Consider the following 17,796-nt stretch of genomic DNA (forward strand, 5'->3'; position numbering starts at 1 on the left):
TTACAATTCTCGTTCCGCATGACAGCTCTCAGATTGGATAAAGAATTATCGGTTTTTATACGGCTGATGTGATCGATCACAAGACCATCCTTGATCACCCCATGAAAAACCTTGAACACGAAATGATGTCAGAGATATTTTTTCTTCCCAACACAAAACCTTAGATAACCAAAATTATCAACTGTACCAACTGGTTTTTTCAACCTACAGTGTCTAATTTCACCATTACGATTCGCTTCGTAATTCTTGATGATAGGATGTGGGGCAAATTCTTGATTCATTTATAAATAATAATGTCATTTGTCTAATTTATAATTTGTCTGAGAACTTAGTTATATAATCGCACTCACATTTCAGCGCATCATTATTTATTTTTTTATCATAATATTGCTTAAGTTCACGATATCTTTTTCTGCCGCAACTTGCGCACAGCTGTGTTTTACCCCTGACTCCAGTACCACATCGCAGACACGATATTGGTCCTAAACACCCCCTTTGAATGCTTTGTGAATGTTCCCCGCAGAATTCTTTTCTGCAGGATTTGTTACAAGGAGTTACAGATCCCACTTTAAGCCACTTGCACAGATTGGTTTGAGGCATTATATATATATTTCTTGTTTAAATGTTTGTCTTAAATATAATATGGAGGAGTTTGAGAGATTATCTGCAATCAAGCCCTGGAAAACTTCTAGATTCGATCGTGACAGACTAACCCCTGACTGGCAGAGGCGAGCTCTGACTGATTTGATTGATATTATCAGAGATGCCAAAAAAGAATTTCGTAGTGATGGAGCATCTCACGTGTGGTCTACATTCAAAATTATACACGACGACGATGTCAAGGACGCTACAATGAGTGATGCACGAGCGAAAACGTTTATCGATTACCTCTTTGATATTCATCAGTGATCAAAAATATTTTTTCAGAGTAAAATTTATTGTGCTAGCAGAAACAGATAATTGGATTATCCGCGACAAACATGACCCTGTCCTTGCTAATGGAAAAACTGTCATACTGAGTAAAAATTCCAAACCAGGAGCGCTCACTGGGATTGACAGACCATATTACGCTCGATCGTATCCTGTGACCGCGGTCATTTATGGAATCTATCCAATAAAAAAACCCAACATTAATGATCTTGCCCCAATGAAATTTTCATCACTGAATTGTGTAGCTGAACGAGTAACGGAACATTTTACAAATGTGATGTGCGGAAACGGTCTAACGGCGTTACGATGTGAAAAAATAAACAAATGGGCTGAACGGGTTAAGGATATCGGAGCTATAATAAACAATGTTGCCAAGTTAGAAAAAACACTAAGATTCCCCATAACCGTAGCAACGATAACAGGGGAAGTGTTATACGAATCGAAATATAATTGGAACAGAGCTCCAATAAATATCATTGATCATAACGCTCACGCTTGGACCAGTACAGTCACAATATTCCCACGAGATCGAACTGTAAGATTTTACCCATCCTCGGAAAATTCCGAAGGGGGGAACTCTGAGAGAAACATGTTGATTTTATTAAACAGATAGGTAAAAACGATCCTGTATCAGTGTGGTTATTTTCGAGTTCAGATAATGAAAAATATGGTCAATTTGTGTGCGTTAACAGTGAAATATACCGTAAAGAATCTCTTCATGAAACAATGAGAAAACTGAGAGATATTCAAAAGATACTGACTGATTACTAATTGTTTCACTGTTCCATCAGTTGCAGCCCATGCTGCCAGAGAAAAAAATTCGTGGAAGCCAACCCAAAGTGAGTTTCTCGAAGATGTACAATTAAGTTGTTATGAATACGGACAAGGCGGATTGTGGAATACCAAGTATAATTACAAGGAAATGATATCAGTTGATATAGTTGCGTGTTATCCAGGAAGCTTTCTTGGGATGGGAGAATGCTCTGGATACTTTAAAAGATTTGGATACCCCACAAACTTGATGACGCGAGTGGCCATTAATGGACCATTACCCGACTTTGACCTAACAGGATTCGCTCATGTAGTGTCATTTGAATTCGCTAAGGGTCTTCATGTTATTTGTTATGTTTAGTTTGGTCAGCACTTTTGTGAAAAGCGCTGGGCACCAATAGTGTTGTTACGATATATGCTTGATTGTAAAATACTGGTATTATTGACGGTCAGTGAGGCAATTATATCATATTGGGCACAGACTGAAGTTTGGTTACCAACACCTGAACTGGTTGATTACGATACATTAATCACCAACCTCAAAGAGAAAAGAGATGCGAAGGATCTTGGTAGGAGAATAGTTGGCAAGTTTACTCAAGGCGGTGCATATGATCATAAACGACATTATGCATGACTAATTATGGACGATGCTGAATATGATTTTATAATCGTTGATGCAACTGCGAAAGATATATTTGTAAGTCAAGAAAATGCTTATTTATCTGACGGAACTCGGCTGGGTACAATTGTAAGTTACACTGATGGCAAGTCACCTCAATATACTCATTTAAGATCTTCAGTGCTAGCTTATGTTTCTATTAATTTGCTATCGATGATAAATAGATTCCCTGACACTGCAGTTAGAGTTGCAACGGATTTGTTTTACATCAACAAGAAATACCTGAATTCGGTAACTCGTTTTACAACTGATGATGAATCATGGGGTTTGTGGAGAATAAAAGAAGAAAATGGTATATGGTTATTGTGAGTCCGCAGATGTTGAGATCAAAGACAGTTATTATAAATCAGAATTATTAGAAATGTCGAGTGCACCATTTGTGTATGATTCAGTATCCAGACACAAGACTGTTTATCTCAATGGACTCGAGCGATTGAATTATTTCGGAATTCAGATATGATTGTGTTAACACCTACAAACAGACTCACGCGAGAGATGATGAAACAACAAGGGGTTAACTCATGCACTTATCACAGCTTTTTCAGATACAAGGGCGACACATGGACCCCTGATCGAATGGGAGAGAAATATATTCCAAGGATTATAATTTGGGATGAAGTATGTACGGTACCGTTAGAAACATTAGAAACATTTCTCGATTGGCTATTAACAAAAAATACTGCTGTGATAATATGTGGCAATCACGGTCAACCACCACCTTTTGTTGGACCATCTCCACATTTGTGGTTAAAAGATTTTGTTGATTATTACGAGGAGATAACTGATGATTATAGAGCGCTTGATGCAGAATTAAATAAGTTTAAGAAATTAATCAGACTACAACCGAATAAAATTCAACGTGAAATAGTGTGTAAAATAATTTCAGAGACTTCAATGAGCGACTTTCTGCAAACGTGGAGACCAAACGACTTGATAGTGGCAAGTAGAAAGATAGTCAGAGACACACTTAAACAGCGGTTGTTTCAGTTACAACAGGAGAAGTTTCCGACATTGCCAGTGCTGTTGTGTTATCAACCAGCTGATACGCGAAGGCAGAGTATTGACGTTGATATACCAGGACAGACCAAAAAACAAAATCTCGTATTAAATGATGTTGTTGCAGTTGATATCAATGTTGTTGAAGATGCACTGCGAGCTGATAAGTCCCTGTGGATGCTAGGATACGCAGTGACGATTCATTCATCTCAAGGACTGACTATCTCTGATACAGTTGTTTGGATCGTTGATGATTGTATCGAGTGGTCAAGCTTAGTTTACTTAGCTGAAACAACGGCAGAATAATCACTGTGCAAACTGTAATTGTGTAATGTTGTGGCAGTATTCGAGTAAACATCCAAGACAATTTACTGTAGACAGAAAAGATAACAGTCAAGGTCATACACGAGAAAATGTGACGCTGACCAGTCTTGAGTGTAATCGGTGTAGGGGTGCTAGTTAAGTGATCTGGGCGGTAATTGTGTGTCCTTGGGAATTACTTGTAATTGTTCACATGTGAATCCACGTTGAGGAGCAGTCGAATCCAGCCTGTAGATTGCTGGTCTACCAGTAGATCTAGTTATACCAGATATCTTGTGTGTGGTAATACTCCAAATAGGATCAGTTGCTCTTGTTTTACCACCTTCAAGTTCACCTGGTTCATATAAATATATCACATTGACATCGCCCAGTATTGGTTGTGCTGAAAAATCACGTCGTTGTAGTATATGTTTTTTGGTAATTGTGTTAATAGGTTTCATGTTGGTTGTTCGAGTTATTTCATTATTTAATGCAGCTATCACACCTGGTAATCTTGCAACCCATTTGCATGATCTCCAGTCCTGAATGAATTTCTTCGCATATTGATATCCAGATAACCGCTCAGCAAGTGTTCGTTTAAATCGCTCAACAATTGCCTGATGACGGTGAATTTCAGTATGTCCTAGTAGGATGCTGACATTATATTGCTTCATCGGCGATTTAACTGCACCCTGAAAATCTTTGCCATGATTAACTTGTAACAACTGTGGCCATTGTAGAGGTCCTCATTGATAAATTCATTCAAAAGCAGAAGCAACCTCAGCAGCTGTCTTTGTTGACAACGGTTCTGCATCTTTGTATCTACTTGCAACATCAACTACAGTTAACGCGTATTTATATGTTATTTGACGTCTTCGGATTTTAATAGTATCATGTGGCAGAAATAATATATCAGCTTGATGAACTTCATTAGGAACACTGACATTGAAATGTGCAAAATGAATTTGCTTATGTGGTGGTTGGTAAATTTGCCATATTGTCTGTTTGGATAACCACGTTTTAGCAGTAACGCGTGTAACTATTGCTGCTTCAGCAAGTTTACTAATTGCTGTGCTACCCTTCCAGTATCCTCTTGGGGAATAATAAATCGACTCCATTTATAATTAATTACCCAGCACCTAGCGCTAATTTACCTTTCTATGCGGATTTTATTAACCAAATAGCTAACCTCTCCTTGAAAGATTTATCAGTGATGGAATTTAGCGCATGAATTAATTTCACATCCGCGAGATGCCTGTCTTGTAGATTTTTACTTTTATAAGCTACATCATGAGCATGACATGCCTTATCAATAGCGATTATTGGTTCCTCGCCTGGTTTTGGTTGATCTTGGTCATCAAGTCTGATATCAAGTCTGGTTCCAGGGCCACAGTAATTATATCCTGGGAGGTGTTTTTTTCCTGGGTATTTAGCCCACGGAGTCCCAGGTAGTTTTGTTAATTTTGCTGCGATGTCACCTCCGTGTTGCTTTTTTTTTTACCTGACTTTGGCTTTGGTTTTGACTTTGGTTTTGGTTTTGGCTTTTGCTTTGGTTTTTCACCTGATTTGGGAATAAATTTAAATTTCTTTGTACCGCATCGTTCACACTTGCCCGTAACTGCAGATCTGTTATTTTTTGTTGTAATGGTTGTTAGATCACCTGTTGGGGTACGCTTCCTGCATTTCACACAATATAAATCCATATTATTTTATATATTTTCTGTATGGAAATCACTGACTTTTCTGCTACAAGGAAACAAGAACCAGTTAAGCATCATGCTGCGCTACCAAATTCTGTTCGTATGATTATTATAGGCCCATCTGGAAGCGGTAAGACGCAGTTGTTACTTAATTTAATAATGAAGTGGATGAAATGGGACAAGTTGTATTTGCTAGCACCTTCAGTTGATGATCAATGTGTTAAAAGATTTTAATGAAAGTGTAAAATCGTTTAATGAGAGTGGAGATGATGTTGTTGAATTTATTACTAGTATTGATGAATTACCGTCTGTGGATGATCTTGACGGGTCAGTTAACAATTTAGTCATGTACGATGATGTAAAGTTGGATAAACAATCAAATCAAAGCTAGGATATTTTCCAGAGGTAGACATAAAAACACAGAATGTGATTTATGTTACTCAAAAATTAACACAAATACCGCCAGTAATTAGAGAAAATTGTAATATTCTTGCTGTGTTTAATGGAGCTGGTGTACACACGCTATGATATATTCATCAGAATTGGTGTGATGGTGATATGGATATAAATAAGTTTAGAAATTTCTTTTCACGAGCGAAAGCTACTCCATACGGATTTATAACAATAAATTTACATTATCCCAAAACAAAATATCGTGTGGGTCTTGATAAAATTTTTAATTCATAGCAACAGGGAGGGCGACGACAATGAATTGGTTCATTTTTTGTAATCGTAGCACCATTAGTGGGTTTTTCAACCAGAAACCACATTTGGACTAACTCAGGAGGACCTCCCAAAGAGGCTTATCTTTCCGAGAGTTCCTCTTGAAACATAGTCGACGTTATTTCTGGTTGAAACCCCTCCTTGTGGAGATCTTATTTCAGCATTTGGAACCTTCTAAAGTTTGTAGGGTTCACCCTCCATGCTGCTCCCAGTGCTAGACATCTCTATAAACTGCCACACTGCAGACATTGTAGTGCTATGATTGAAAAATTGTTAAAGCTACATAAAAAATCCAAATCACACACACACACATAATTGCAGTTGCATTAGTTGACAAGTGAAGGGAAGATTTCTATTGGTCAGAACATAATCCTGTGATAAGACTCAGTTGCGTTTATTTCTGTATAAACTGTAAGGAGAACTACTTTATACTAACTTCTGTAAATAGACTTACATGCAAAGTAACTAAAATAAATGCTGAACTGGAAGGCACACACATTCAGATTTTGAAATCTGAAAGTTAAAGATCATTTGCTCATTATGTTTCAGTTGAAGATTATTTACCTTGACCAAAGGTCAAGATCATTAAGATCATTTGGTCACTAATCTCCAGAGTCAACTGTACCCCAGCTGTTGCTTACATAGAGGAATATTAAGGGTTGGCATAGACAGTAAGCTCGATTATGCATATTCGACTTACCAACGTCTCTCATTATGTGAATTAATATTTACACCCAAACAGAAAAATACACTTCAAGATGCACATCATTTATGTATATAAATAAACCTGCAGCATTGGTTCCCAAGCATGACCTGTAATAATTTGATGTGTTCTGCTGGGATGAAGATTGGCTCCCCACTGATGGACGAATTTGAGTCACTCAATTTTGGCATATGTGAGAGTTCTTCAGATGCAATATATAAATTGGAGGTTACTGTAATGTAATGTTAACAGTACTCTTTTTTTTATCATTATGCACTAAATTTGAATTTCTGATGGAATAGCTTGATGTACAGTCTATTAAAGCCATAAATGTCATTCAAGTGCATCTTCTTATCATTTCTTTGCAGATAAGTAATCTGCACAGCTTATAATATGTCTGCTATAAATATTGATACATACAGGATAAAATCTCTTTTCATGAAAAAATTTAGGCCATTAACAAATCCCAAATGTATGATTTTTGACCTAGTACTGTTCATGTTTTTTTTGTGTACTTAAAGTTTATTGCAGAAAATACATAGACTGCTCCAGTGGCCAAAGTGGTTAGAGCATCTGCCTTGGATGGGGGAGGTCTCAGGTTCAAACCCCAGCCGAGTCATACCAAAGACTGGTAAAAAATGTTACTTGTAGCTGCCTTGCTTGGCACTCAGCATTTAGAGGTTAGAGGTAGGACTGGTTGGCCTTTTGTCAGGACAATGTGACTGGGTGGGACATGATGCCACATGTCTGTGGTATGATGCTTCAGTGCTAGACATTTTTATAAACTATCACATTGTAGCAATATGACTGAAAAATTGTTAAAGCAATGTTAAAAATCCAAATCACACATAACAGAACATACATATAAAAAACTAATGCTTTGATGGCAGGGTAACATGCTCTTTGTGGTACTCTTGTTCTGTGTAGCTGGGGCACTGCTTTTCTTTAATGTTTATTTTTACTTCTTGCTTGATTGTGTTTCAGGCTCACCAGCAGGAGGGGGATCTGACTCAGAAGACTCTGTCATTGGACGCAAGAAGAAAAAGAAAGTGGCCAGTGATGATGAGGGCTCAGATGACAATAAAGTTGACGGTAGGTGAAAACTTCTTGGAATTGGTATCCAATACATTTTTAGATAACAGAATGCAATTTGCTTTATTGATTGCTCACTTGAGTCAAATTCATACCTTGGTCAAATCCAAGTCACCAGTCTGCCAAAGATATAAGAAAGATATCTGTTGTTTTAAGAGTAGCCTTTTTTTGTTTCCTTTTGATCTAAATGTGTAAATTTAATTTAGTTTACATTGATGGTACATAAAGTTTGAATACATTTTACAACATATTCTAGCTGTATGAAATGGTCTTTGAGGTGAAGCAAAATGCCCTTCTTGGATGGGTGGACACACACAGCAAGTACATTATTATTAAATTTCCTTCATATTTGTTATAGGGAGTGAGTGCAGTTAATTGGTTAGTGTGTTGGAATCTTGGGCCAAAGGTTGTGGGTTTGAATCTTCTCCAGGTTGGCTGTTGTGTGTCAGAGCAAGGCATTTTATTCCCAATACCTTAGCACTATAGTCTTTCATGTGTTTATGTGCCATTAAGCACTAATATTCTGTCTAAAATTACATCATTGGTAATGATGTCAGCATGCTGCCATCAGGCCGATTTAATGAGATGTAATAATGAATCAGTTCACAGTTGATTTGTCATTTGTCCCCAAGATATACCACATTCTTGTCTGATATTCAGTCTGTAATTCTTTCAATGCAGCTACTGTAGGAGACCTGTTTGGTGATGCTGATGACATCAGTACAGATGAAGAGGGCAAAGAAAAGGGTCATGCTGAAGATGTGGAGAAAGGAGAAGGAGAGGAAGGAGATGAAACAAGGGTAAAAATTTGACATGTTTACCTTTTTAGCTTTTTGAAACAAATTTTAGTGGCAAAGTTTACAATATTTGCATTCCTTAATGTGACAAAGCTTTCTTTATCTATATCAGCACTAATGATTACCAGAATTTTCCAAAAGATGATTCATTTCAAACAAAACAACAAATTTGGTGATTGGATATTTTGGGGACAAAGTTTTAATGGGTGAAGCCTAAAGTTTAGTAAGAGCAAAACTAACAGAATTTGGTGATTACCTGGAAGATTCTAATTCTACCCTAGCTTCATTTTACCTTGATAAGGGATCATTGCTTCTTTCATTCTGTATTCCTTTTTGTATATGGAAAAGTACCTCAAGTAATATTTCCTCCTTCCCAAAATTTCTTTAACAAGTTCCTGGTCCTTCAGAACATATACTGGTTCTCCAGATTTGCTTGTTATGCTTTTAGCCTGCAACAAGGACTAACTGTTTTGGTTCTTTTGTAAACCTGAACAAGACATTATTGGCATCAGAGCTAATCTCAAGTTGGGATTACATTTTATTTTATGCAGATTGTACAGCAAGTTTAACAGCCGGTACCGAGTACTTGAAATATTAAAATGACGTTCATATAAAGTGGTCTTACAGTTGGAGGAAACCTTGAAAGCTGAAGTAAACCATTATCGTGTAATAGGTTGCCAATCTTTGACAAATAACCCTATTGCCCATACATGAACCAGAACTTGGTTTTGAACCTTGGACTGTAAAGATGCCAAATGAATGCATCACCAAATTCATATTCAGGCCAAATATCAGTTTGAAGATATTGCATATTAGACACATGGACTTCAAACAAACAGACTTATGTAATGTCCCTGTTTTATCTGCCCACTTTCAAAGAAAACTGGGGATTATGTTTTCTCATATTGCCATGTATGTATGATTGTGTTTTCTAGTATAGAACAATAATAGAGAATATCTCATTCATGATGTGACCACTGTCTATCATGACAACTTCACCTGTCATCATGGTGCACACAAACTGGTACAAAAACACCCTGATTTGGATTATTACTCTTAACAAGATATTCATTGGTTGAAGTTAGTGTCCTGCACCTGATTTCAGGCAGATGGATTTAAGCAGCATGCTGTGCTGTATCCTTTATTAATGGTATATTTGAGGTCTAGAAATTTGTCTTTGAATTTCACTTCAGTAGAAGCATACAAGCCCTTTGTGGTGTCCTGTAAAATTATATTGTAATGCAAGCTCTTGTGGTTTCATGCAAAATAAAATCAGTAATCAATTTGGATTTGGGGAATGATAATCCATACGTACTGGAAATTAGTGAAATCCTCACCCTATAACCATATAAAATGCACTTACTGGGCATGAAATTACTATTTATATATGCAGCTCATACTGGTCCATCCATCCATATTATCTGGGTCATACTTAGAACTTTCATGATCCACATCCTAAGACAGTATTACCTACTTGGCCTCTAAAGATAGACTCATATATGCACAAATATTGGCCACTCTCTCTATTCTTACCAGCTGGGACTAGACCCTAGGGTGACAGAGTTTGTTAGATGGTTGGGACAAACCTGGGGAATGTGAGAATATGTATTTTGCAAGCACTATTGTTCAGAGTGTGTTGCTGAATTTCCATAATGCTAACTTGCAATTTCTAATCATTGGCAATTATTTATATGCAGAAAGTGAAGGTCTCAGTAAAAGTAGAATGTAAGAAGCACAGGACATAAATTGTTTTTAAAATATAGTCTGATGTGATGTGTTTAGTTCATGGTAGCCTGCTGTGATGTGTTCCATCCAGTGTAGCTCACTAAGACGTGTTCACTTCAGTGTAACCTGCTATAATGTGTTCCATTTAGTGTTGCCCACTATGATTTTGTTCATTCTATGTAGCCCGCTATGATGTGTTCCAGTCATTGTAACATATCATGTGTTCCCTTCAGTTTAGCATGCTATATTGTGTCCCATTTAATGCAGCCTGTGCTATCATGTTTCATTCAATGTTTCATAGCTTTGCTATGATGTGTTCAGTTTAGTGAGGCATTCTTTTATCTGTTAAATTAAGTTTGACTTCTTATAATTTGTTTGGTTCACTGTGGCAAACTGTGATGTATTCCGTTGAGTGTAGCCCACTGTGATGTGTTCTATTGAGTGTAGCCCACTGTGATGTATTCCGTAGAGTGTAGCCCACTGTGATGTATTCCGTTGAGTGTAGCCCACTGTGATGTGTTCCATTGAGTGTATGTAGCCCACTGTGATGTATTCCACTGAGTGTAGCCCACTGTGAGGTGTTCTATTGAGTGTAGCCCACTCTGATTATTCCATTGAGTGTAGCCCACTATGTGTTCCATTGAGTGTAGCCCACTATGATGTGTTCCATTGAGTATAGCCCACTGTGATGTATTCCGTTGAGTGTAGCCCACTGTGATGTGTTCGATTGAGTGTATGTAGCCCACTGTGATGTATTCCACTGAGTGTAGCCCACTATGATGTGTTCCATTGAGTGTAGCCCACTGTGATGTGTTCCATTGAATGTAGCCCACTGTGATGAATTCCGTTGAGTGTAGCCCACATTGATGTGTTCCATTGAGTGTAGCCCACAGTGATGTGTTCTTTTTTTATCTAGGATGCTTTTATGTTTTCGATTGAGTGTAGTCCACTGTGATGTGTTCCATTGAGTGTAACCCACTGTGATGTGTTACACTGAGTGTAGCCAACTGTGATGTGATCCATTGAGTGTATGTAGCCCACTGTGATGTGTTCCATTGAGTGTAGCCCACTGTGCTGTGTTCCATTCAATCTAGCCTGCTATGATGTGTTCATTTTAGAGTAGCCTTCTATGATGTGTTCCATTCAGTATATGTAGCCCACTGTGATGTGTTACATTGAGTGTAGCCAACTGTGTTGTGTTCCATTGAGTGTAGCCCACTGTGTTGTGTTCCATTGAGTGTATGTAGCCCACTATGATGTGTTCCATTGAGTGTAGCCCACTGTGTTGTGTTCCATTGAGTGTAGCCCACTGTGTTGTGTTCCATTGAGTGTAGCCCACTGTGATGTGTTCCATTGAGTGTAGCCCACTGTGTTGTGTTCCATTGAGTGTAGCCCACTGTGATGTGTTCCATTGAGTGTAGCCCACTGTGTTGTGTTCCATTCAATCTAGCCTGCTATGATATGTTCATTTTAGAGTAGCCTTCTATGATGTGTTCCATTCAGTGTATCCTGCAATAATATGTTTAGTGTAGCCTGCTATATGTTCAGTTCAGTGTGATTTACTTCATGTTTGTTTCAGTGCAGCCTTCTGTGATTGTTCAGTTCAGTGTAGCCCACAACCTTGTATCCATTTCATTGTAGCCGACCATGGTGTGCTCAGTTCAGAGTAACTCACTGAATATGCTTCATTCAGCAGAGCCTACTGTGATGTGTTCAGATGAAATATTTTGTATAATACAGTCCTACCCGTTTATGTCAACGTCCTCGGGCCCGAGGAAATATTTTCGACATAGGCAGATGTCGAGATAAATCTTGGGGGCGGGCGGGTCTGAGAAAAAAAAATACAAGTTAAATTCGTCAGTAAGGGGTGCCCTGTCGTCAGTGAGTAGCACTTGCACTTTGAGAAAACAAACAATGGAAATATTGAGTACATAAAGACAAAACCAGTATGAAACACACTTGTATATTGACAAATTACATTTTGGTTACCTTTTTGTAATAAAATCCACAATAAAATATTGCATCTGTCACATCCTGATATGAAAAACATTCACTATGATATTCAAAGTTGATATTCAACATTGGTATCAGCACATGGTTGTATAGTTGTTATTTACACGCTTCAAGTACATGTACTTAAATTGTCCTAGATTTTGGTCAGTCTGTTCCCATCTTATTGAGGCTACCAGGGGGATGGGGCTATTCACAGGTAAATGAAAACATGTCAGCAAGTTGGTTTAAACAGTACATGTATTTAGTTACGGATGTCGTCATGAAAAGTACATAAAAGCGAACAAGAGATGTGGCTGATATGATTAATGAAGGCATAATATTCTATTCATTGACACATACTAAGTAAAGTTAAAAACGAAACTGTCACAGCACAATAAACTTGTTTTGATCATCGATCACTTTGGAAAATGCAAGAATCAATCAGATTTAATTGCTTTTATTTAAGTCGCCGTGAGAGGCCAACTTTATAGGACCAAACAAAAGCCTATTTTTTTTCTCAAACCGCGACATTAAAGTTTGATGGCAAGATCAACTAATTGTTGAATAAAGTACAGGTCGGAGATGGTCGCTTGCCGACATAAATGATTAGGTGGGAAAATTGAAGCCTGTCGACAAGATCAACTAATTGTTGAACAAAGTATCGGTCGGAACTAGCAGCCTGTCAACATAAACGATTAGAAAACAGGATTTTTTCAAGCTGGGACCAATGGCTTTTGTCGACATATACGTTTTTTTTATATCTCAATGTCGACATAAGCATGACAGTTTTAGTAGTAATAGAAGTCCAATGGACTGGGACTTTGCTTTTTTGTTGAAATAGGCAGCTTGTCGACATAAGTGATGTCGATATACGTGGGTAGGGCTGTAATAGTAAAAAGTGAAAATTCCAGTTTTCTCAAGGAAAATAATTAAAGTTGTCGCAGATCTTTTTTTTAAATGATATTTTGAATTATAATTGTGATATGGCTGTCAATTGACAAATCACAGCTTAAATAGTACCCAAAATTCCTATAATTGCAGTTTCATTTCATTATACTTTCATTTTAAGTTTTAGCATAGTTTTAAAGTCCTTATTCAGTGTTTGAATACTAGTTTAGTTAAATTTAATTCTTCCTAAAGTTTACCATGGTTGCATCATTTTCACTGATTTTGCTGTTTCCCCAAATCACAGAAAATGAAATATCCAGCAAAACATTAGCCACATGATGAAGAAGCCCCCCCCCCATTATGTTACTAAAACATCCCAATGATCAACAAATCTGTTTGATAAATAATTTTCATTCCTGTAATCTGTTAATTGTAATCCCTTACAGAAAGAAAGTATCCAGGATCTGTAATTTCCACTCACTAAATTAATATGTTGTGATATAAGTAAAGATAGAGAGAAATGAAGAAAAAGAATAAGGTATTAGAACACTAGATGTTGACAAATTAAAATCTTCAGTAAGCACATCTCACACTCGTGCTTGCTAATTCGTATGTGGGGCGGCCGAGTGGTCTAAAGCACTCTCCATTATGAATCACTGCCATCTTACCTCTGTCTGCGTGGGTTCGAGTCTCAGATTCAGCCAATGTGGGTATTTGTGAGAAAGCTTGCCAGTAGCTTCTCGTGGGTCAGTGGTTCTTTATGTGGGTTTTCCAGGGTTCTTCCTCCACCATTAATACTGACCACCATGTATAGCCTATTGTGTGCTGAAAAATGGTGTTAAACCCTACAACAACAACAACTAATCCATATGAATGACAAGACCATAGAAAAATAAATCTTGTACTGGGAGAATGATTACTAATGAAACACTAGATATGTATAATAACTACAGCAGAGTTTAGATGTTCACTCTTTGCTAATTTTTGGGAAAAAAACACTGAATCAACATCATCTCAATCAAGTCTGGTGGTAAATACAGATGTTTCTCGGGTAAATAATCTTGATGTTGCTGAAGTCAGGTTTCTTGAAACTTTGGATAATTAGGTCTGATTGTTAATTAGGTCTGATTGTTAATTTGGTCTGATCATTAACTAGGTCTGATCATTAAATAGGTCTGAACGATGATTGTTAATTAGGTCTGATTGTCAATTAGGTCTGATTGTTGATCATTAATTAGGTCTGATCATTAATTAGGTCTGATTGTTGATCGTTAATTAGGTCTGATTATTGATTGTTAATTAGGTCTGATCATTAATTAGTTCTGATTCTTGATTGTTAATTAGGTCTGATCATTATTAGTTCTGATCGTTGATCGTTAATTAGGTCTGATCATTAATTAGCTCTGATTGTGGATCGTTAATTAGGTCTGATCATTAATTAGGTCTGATCGTTGATCGTTAATTAGGTCTGATTGTTAATTAGGTCTGATCGTTCACGTTTTGCATGAGCTGCAATTGACCATTCAGCATGAATCTACGTTATTGGTGAAGTCTACAGGTCCACTAAGCATGTTCATCAGATAGTATTGATGGTGCAGCTTTATGGACAGTGTTTTAAGTAAGAGATTGTGCAGATGTGCTTTAATAACTTATTAGCATCTGCTTCTTTTTTATGTTGAGCACTTAGGTGGAATATGGTGCGGGTCTTGACATGTGTTCGATTTGTGTATATGCAGGTGATAGTTTTGTTTCAACCATTGAAGCAGCCAACATTGGTTGTTGGCATGGTTGTGTTCATTTGTATTCTTTAGTTTGGGTATTTTGTAGAGGTTCATCTGCACAATTAAGTTTCTACAAATATGCCAACTTTGACAGGCAAATCCATAAATTTATATACACCCGAAAATATATTGTTTGAAAATCAATCATATCAAAGTAATTATGTAGAAATACAAGCTGCTTTTCTTATCACCTTGTTATATTCTGACCAAGGGAAATCCTGTTATATTTACTAACTAATGAAATTTCTTATTTATCAGCAAGTTTGCCATATTTGCTACATTGAGCCCATCAGTCAGTTAACTTGTTATATTGGGTATGGTAAAAGGGATTGTTATACAACCAACCTTTGACAAATGTTTTCTTTTTGTTCAGCGGGCACCAGTTATAGAGGATGGAGATGAGGAGGGGGAGCAGGAGCCAGAAGAACCTCCAGAAACAAGGATTGAGGTTGAAATTCCTCGCATCATCACAAATCTTGGCAAGGCACTACATTATGTCAAACTGCCAAACTTCTTGAGTGTGGAAACAAGGTAGATAGCGGATACTTTTTAAGTATGGAAGCAAGGTAGTTTGAATATACTAAATAAATGTGGAAATAATAAGATAGAGCATACTTCTTGAGTGTGGAAACAAGGTAGAGTATACTTCCTGACTGTAGAAAATGTGTATTTCAAGAATACCTCCTGTGAAAATAAGGTAGTTCCAGTATACTTCGTGACTGTGGAAACAAGGTAATTAATATAATTCTTGAGTGTGGAACATGGCAGAGAATACTTCCTGCATGTAGAAATAAGGTTGTTAGTGTATACTTCCAGGCTGTGAAAACAAGGTAATTATTATAATTCTTGAGTGTGGAAACATGGTAGAATGTAGAAATAAGATTGTTAGAGTATACTTCCTGACTGTAGAAAACGGGTAATTAAAGAATACCTCCTGTGAAAACAAGGTTGTTCAAGTATACTTCCTGACTGTGGAAACAAGGTAATTAATATAAATCTTGAGTCTGGAAACATGTTAGAGAATACTTCCTGCATGTAGAAAAGATTGTTAGAGTATACTTCCTAACTGTAGAGAAAGAGTAATTAGAGAATACTTTCTGTGAAAACAAGGTATTTAAGTATACTTCCTGACTGTGGAAACAAGCTTGTTGTTGTTGTTGTAGGGTTTAACGTCATTTTTCAGCACACGAAAGGCTATACATGGCGGCCAGTATTAATGGTGGAGGAAGAACCCGGGAAATCCCGGAAAGAACCTCCTACCGTCGAGAAGCTACTGGCAAGCTTTCTCACATATCCACATTGTGGAAACAAGGTAATTCAATTCTTGTGTGTGGAAACATGTTAGAGAATACTTCCTGCATGTAGAAATAAGGCTGTTAGAGTATACTTCCAAACTGTAGAAAAAGGGTAATTAGAGAATACTTTCTGTGAAAACAAGGTATTCAAATATACTTCCTGACTGTGGAAACAAGGTAATTAATATAATTCTTGAGTGTGGAAACAAGGTAGAGTATACTTCCTGCATGTAGAAATAAGATTGATAGAGTATACTTCCTGACTGTGGTAATTAGAAAATAATTCTTGAGTGTGGAAACACAGCTGAGAATATTTCCTTTGTGTGGAAACAAGGTAGTTAAAAGTATACTTCGGACTGGAAATGAGGTAGTTGAGCATATTTCCTGAGTGTGAAAACAAGGTAGTTAGACCATACTGCTTGAATATAGAAGTAAGGTCATTTGAATGCACTTTGTGATTGTGGAAACAAGTTATAGTTTACTTCCTGGATAAAAGCTTATTCAAGTATGTACTTGTGTTTATATGTCTGTATGCAACTGGTATATCAGACCTGCCAACTCTTATGATTTTGCCATAAGTCTTACGAAAATTACTCTTAAAATATGGACTTACGACATACTAGCAAAAGCTACGGAAAATGATCATTGCCGAAAAATCTGGATAATTGGTTTATCCATGTTTTATTTGGATCCAGGTTTCCTCTTAGAATTAGTGAAATTATTCAGGGAACTAGACTAACTTTACAGCAGCACCCAGATGCTTTAAACTGCACCCATTTGTTCATGCAAATCATCTGCATGATCGAACTGTTGATTATATAAAAAAATTTAATGGCGTCGAGAAAGCGAATCATGTTTAAGATGAAATGGAAAATAAGCTTCTAGAAATGTGTTAATAAACAACACAGAAGAATAAAAAGGTGTATTCAGATTCTTGTGAATAAAAGCTGGAAAGGACACAGTTACATTTATTGGACATTACATGCCAATTTGAGTATGTCTCATGGCGGGAGATACAACTACTGTCGTAATGTGAAATGGAAAAGAATGTAAAAGAATTATGTCAAGTTGAGAGACAGCAACAAGCCATTGAGCTGCATTGGGTTTGGAACTAGAGTTTGTGCAACTGTACTTGTGGTAAATAAAGTTTATGTGTACTTTACAAAATTTTCAGTTGAACATAAAGTTTATCGTCTATGCGTCGAACTCTAAATGACTTTTTCCAGCTTTACAATAGCAGTTATTGATATTTTGTTACATCTTACCGAAAACTGGTCATTCTTACGGAAAAAATCAACTGCCTTACTGAGACGGACTCGTCAGGGTTGGCAGGTCTGGTATATATAAATAATACATGAATGAAATAGTACTGACAGAATATACATCTTATGCTAAAAGCAGGCGAAATTAACAAAGTACAAGAT

The 17,796-nt window shown here is 37.0% G+C and overlaps 1 protein-coding gene across 2 annotated transcripts in view; it reads left to right on the forward strand.

Annotated features, from left to right (window-relative positions):
- The window catches only part of LOC149793928 (uncharacterized), an 88,129-nt gene that overhangs the window by 47,124 nt on the left and 23,209 nt on the right, over positions 1–17,796 (forward strand). For both annotated transcript variants that reach the window (XM_089967863.1, XM_089967864.1), the window contains exons 7-9: positions 7,787–7,894; positions 8,576–8,694; positions 15,451–15,608. In XM_089967863.1, the coding sequence (XP_089823989.1) occupies positions 7,787–7,894; positions 8,576–8,694; positions 15,451–15,608 (385 nt within the window). The remainder of the gene's footprint in view (positions 1–7,786; positions 7,895–8,575; positions 8,695–15,450; positions 15,609–17,796) is intronic.

This window comes from Sinohyriopsis cumingii, chromosome 8, assembly GCF_028554795.1.
Source record: "Sinohyriopsis cumingii isolate HCF-2022 chromosome 8, ASM2855479v2, whole genome shotgun sequence".
Classification (NCBI taxonomy): domain Eukaryota; kingdom Metazoa; phylum Mollusca; class Bivalvia; order Unionida; family Unionidae; genus Sinohyriopsis; species Sinohyriopsis cumingii.